Consider the following 4,954-nt stretch of genomic DNA (forward strand, 5'->3'; position numbering starts at 1 on the left):
TAAAAGATATTTGTCAGCTTTAGAATAAAAGGAAAAATACTATACTTATGCAATCTTGTGGACGAGACCATTGCCCCCCTAAACATCTTATAGATGCAGGTCCATCAGTTCCAAACCCTTCATCACAGTTGTAAGTAACTTCTTCTCCATATTGGTAACTGTCTTTCTTGTGAGATACACCACCATTCTGAATATAAGGTAGAAGTCCACAAGGAAGTCCTGGGAAGAAAGGAAAGAATGATTTCATGTTTTGCTAACTTTGAAATTTAATTTGATGTACTGGTCAACATATTGGTAGCTTTACTTAAAAATAATAAATCATTATATAGGAACTTCCATGACATGAGAGGAAACTGCACAAATTTTTCCTAAAATTACCATTCTGGTGTGTGTCCACTTTACCAAGAACCTGAAACTGAAATTACCAACATATGAAAGAAACCATCAGTGCTTCTCTAACCAATCATGAGTAATGAAAGAAAAACCCTTTGAGACTCCACACATCATCTTAGGAAAAGTACTATATATTGTAAGAAATTAAAAGGGACATTTTAGGGAAGACATAGGACTTTTTTGAAACTTAAATAGATAGAAATATAAATAGGTTTACTAATATAAATAGTTAGATTTAGTTTTATTGCACATCTGGTGTTAATACAAAATAATTGCCAGATTGAAAAGCAATTCTCTATAGAACAAACAATATTATTAATAACAAAAATGATTAATTTTATATGTCAAATTTGATTTAATATATAAATATATACATTTTATTTTAATACATAAATGACCTATAAATAGATAAGTTACTTGATGTATTTAGAAATCTAATGGATCGAGTCTCATGACTTTGATGACAATTGATTAGTTTTAATGAGTGGTACTGGAAATAGATTTTGGTTTGCCCAGTGTCCTCACCTACACACTGAGGTGGAGAGCTCCACTTTCCCATGTGGCATATTATCACATTATTTTCAGATATCTCGAAGCCTTCTTCACATGTATAACTTAACTTCGTGCCATGTGCATACAGCTTTTGTTCATGTATTTCTCTCCTTTCTTCTGCAGAGCTAGATGAGTTAATGGCTCCATGGTCTATTTGAGGTGGTTGAGAACATCCAATTTTTTCTATATGAAGTACAGAGGTCAAAGAGTAAAGTACAAATATAATCTTTAAATTTAACATGTTAATACAATCAAATATTACTTTGGATTTTAAAATAAGAATAAAAACAAAAGAATACTCAGAACAGTTGACAGAATTTTAAAACTGACAGACATTTGAAACTTGCAAGCTATTTGTCTCCATAAACACTATGCTACTACCACTTGTTCAATATGCCCCTTCATCCTTTTTAAAATGAATTTCTTATTGAAATGTTGGATGTATAACAGTATGTTAGCTTCAAATGGGCTACAGAATGATTTTACTTTTACATACATTATAAAATGACTAACAAGATGTCTAGTAACAATAGTTCCTAACAAAGTTATTACAATATTATTGACCATATTCTGTAAGGTATATATTACATCCCCCGGCTTCCTTATTACATAACTGGAGGTTGTACTTCAAAATCCTCTGTATCTACTTTGCCAACCCCCTCCTCCTTTCTTGCAACTCCCTAATTTTCTGTATCTGTATGAGCCTGTTTTCCTTTTATTTTGTTTTATTTTTAGATTCCACAAATAAGTGAAATCATGTGGCATTTGTCTTTTTGTATCTGACCTACCTCTCTTAGAATAAATACATCCTAGACATATCCACGTTGTTGCAAATGGAAATGTTTCATATTTTATGGCTCGGTCATAGTTCATATAGTGTGTATATATAAAACACCTTCTTTATCTACGTATATATCAGTGGACTCTTTAGGTGGCTTCCAAACCTTGATTATTGTGTGTAATGCTGCAGTGAACATTGGAGTGCATATATCTTTCTACATTAATGTTTTTGGTTCCTATGAATAAACACCCAGTAGTGGAATAGCTGGATCATATGGCAGTTCTATTTTTAATTTTTAAAGGAAATTCCACATTCTTTTTCATAGCAACTCTGCCAGTTTACAATCCCACCAACAGTGCTCAAAGATTCCCTTTTCTCCACATCTTTGACAACATTTGATGTTGTCCGTTTCATGGTAGCCATTATGACAGGTGTGAAGGGACATCACACTATGGCTGCAATATGTTTTTCCTGGATAGAGTAGTCTTGCCTGAAAGTTTTTTCCTTTCATTACTTTGTATATGTTGTGCCAGTCCACTGTGACCTAAAAAGTATTCTTCAGAAGCTGTTGATACTTGTTAGGGTCTCCTTGTAGGTAACTACTGCCTTTTCTCTGTAAGGAGAAGAGGGTGACAGAGGATGACATGGTTGGGTGGCCTCACCATTTCAATGGACATGAACTTGGGCAAACTCTTTTCATGCCAGGTAAGCCTGGCATGTTGCAGTCCATGGGGTCACAGTGAGTTGGACATGACTTGGCAACTGAACAACTTTCTTTTAATTAATTTTTTATTTAATTTTATTTATTTTTAAAAATTCATTTATTTTAATTGGAGGCTAATTACTTTACCATATTGTGGTGGTTTTTGATATACATTGACATGAATCAGCGTGTAACCCATCCCAAACCCCCCTCCCACCTCCCTCCCTATCCCACCCCTCTGGGTTGTCCCAGTGCACCAGCTTTGAGTGCCCTGTTTCATGCATTGAACTTGGACTGGTGATCTATTTCACATATGGTAACATACATGTTTCAATGCTATTCTCTCAAATCATCCCCCCTTCGCCTTCTCCCACAGAGTCTAAAAGTCTGTTCTTTGTATCTGTGTCTCTTTTGCTGTCTCGTGTATAGGGTCATCGTGACCATCTTTCTAATTTCCTTATATATGCGTTAATATACTGTATTGGTGTTTTTCTTTCTGACATATCACTCTGTATAATAGGCTCCAGTTTCCTACACCTCATTAGAACTGATTCCAATGCAATCTTTTTAATACCTGAGTATTATTCTGTTGTGCATATGTACCACAACTTTCTTATCCATTCGTCTGCTGATGGATATCTAGGTTGGTTCCATGTCTTAGCTATTGTAAACAGTGCTACGACGAATATTGGGGTACATGTGTCTCTTTCAATTTTGTTTTCTTCAATGGGTATGCCCAGCAGTGGGATTACTGGGTCATATGGCAGATCTGTTTTCAGGGTTTTTTTTTTTTTTTAAGGAATCTCCACACTGTTACCCATAGTGGTTGTAGTAGTTTGCATTCCTACCAACAGTGTAACAGGGTTCCCTTTTCTCCACACCTTCTCCTGCATTAGACTTTTAGATAGCAGCCATTCTGACTGGCATGAGATGGTACCTCACTGTGGTTTCAATTTGTATTTCTCTGACAATGAGTGATGCTTAGCATTTTTTCATGTGTTTGTTAGCCATCTGTATGTCTTCTTTGGAAAATGTCTGCTTAGTGCTTTGACCCATTTTTGGATTGGATGTTTGTTTTCTGGTATTGAGCTGCATGAGTTGTTTATATGGTTTTGAGATTAGTTCTTTGTCAGTTGCTCCGTTTGCTATTATTTTCTCCCACTCTGAAGTCAGTCACCTTGCTTAGAGTTTTCTTCATTGTGCAAAAGCTTTTACGTTTAATTAGGTCTCATTTGTTTATTTTTGCTTTTATTTCCATTACTCTGTGAGGTGGGTCATAGAGGATCTTGCTGTGATTTATGTCAAAGAGTGTTTTGCCTATGTTTTCCTCAAGGAGTTTTATAGTTTCTGATCTTATGTTTACATCTTAAATCCATTTTGAGTTTACTTTTGTGCATGGTATTGGAAACTGTTCTAGCTTCCTTCTTTTACAGATGGTTGACCACTTTTCCCAGCACCATTTGTTAAAGAGATTGTGTTTACTCCATTGTATATTTTTGCCTCCTTTGTCAAAGATAAGGTGTCCACAGGTGCATGGATTTATCTCTGGGCTTTCTATTTTGTTCAATTGATCTGTATTTCTGGCTTTGAAACAGGACAATACTATCTTGATGACTGTAGCTTTGTAGTACAGTCTGAAGTCAGGCAGGTTGATTCCTCCAGTTACATTCTTATTTCTTGAGACTGCTTTGGCTATTTGAGGTTTTTTTTTTGGATTTCCATACAAATTGTGAAGTTATTTGTTCTAGTTCTGTGGGGAAAAAAATGTTGTTGGAGTTTGATAGGGCTTGCACTGAATCTATAGATTGCTTTGAGTAGTATACTCATTTTCAGTATATTGATTCTTCTGATCCATGAACATGGTATATTTCTCCATCTATTTGTCTCATCTTTGATTTCCTTCATCAGTGTTTTACAGCTTTCCATGTATAGGTCTTTTGTTTCTTTAGGTAGATTTATTCCTAAGTATTTTATTCATTTCATCACAGTGGTGAATGGGATTGTTTCCTTAATTTCTCTTTCTGTTTTCTCATTGTTAGTGTATAAGAATGCAAGGGATTTCTGTGTATTAATTTTATATCCTGCAAATTTACTATATTCATTGATTAGCTCTAGTAATTTTATCATGGTGTCTTTAGGGTTTTCTATGTAGAGGATCATGTCATCTGCAAACAATGAGAGTTTTACTTCTTCTTTTTCAATCTGGAGTCTTTTATTTCCTGTTTTTCTCTGAGTGTTGTGGATAAAACTTCCAAAACTATGTTGAACAGTAGTGGTGAGCGTGAGCACTCTTGTCCTGTTCCTCACTTTAGGGGAAATGATTTCAATTTTTTGCCATTGAGGATAATGTCTGCTGTGGGTTTATCATATATGGCTTTTATTATGTTGAGGTATGTTCCTTCTATGCCTTCTTTCTGGAAGTTTTTTTATCATAAATGGATGTTGAGTTTTGTTAAAGTCTTTCTCTGCATCTATTGAGATAATCATATGGGTTTTTTCCTTCAATTTGTTAATGTGGTGTATGA

At 34.9% G+C, this 4,954-nt stretch overlaps 1 protein-coding gene across 1 annotated transcript; it reads right to left on the reverse strand.

The window, feature by feature from the left end:
• Positions 1-6: 6 nt before the first annotated feature.
• LOC120859463 (complement factor H-like) lies at positions 7-1,245 on the reverse strand. Its single transcript, XM_040235561.1, has 2 exons — positions 919-1,245; positions 7-219 (listed from the first exon to the last, which is right to left on the reverse strand). The coding sequence occupies exons 1-2, from the start codon at positions 1,184-1,186 to the stop codon at positions 20-22; spliced, it is 468 nt and encodes a 155-aa protein (XP_040091495.1). The 5' UTR covers positions 1,187-1,245; the 3' UTR covers positions 7-19.
• Positions 1,246-4,954: the final 3,709 nt, after the last annotated feature.

Source organism: Oryx dammah, unplaced genomic scaffold (assembly GCF_014754425.2).
Source record: "Oryx dammah isolate SB20612 unplaced genomic scaffold, SCBI_Odam_1.1 HiC_scaffold_1114, whole genome shotgun sequence".
Lineage (NCBI taxonomy): Eukaryota > Metazoa > Chordata > Mammalia > Artiodactyla > Bovidae > Oryx > Oryx dammah.

Bases quoted from the DNA above. Each gene is read 5' to 3' on its own strand.
- LOC120859463 (XM_040235561.1), bottom strand. From the start codon at position 1,186: ATGTTAAATTTAAAGATTATATTTGTACTTTACTCTTTGACCTCTGTA. The intron at 220-918 runs GTGAGGACACTG...CTTTCTTCCCAG, and splicing joins CTCTCCACCTCAGTGTGTAG to GACTTCCTTGTGGACTTCTA.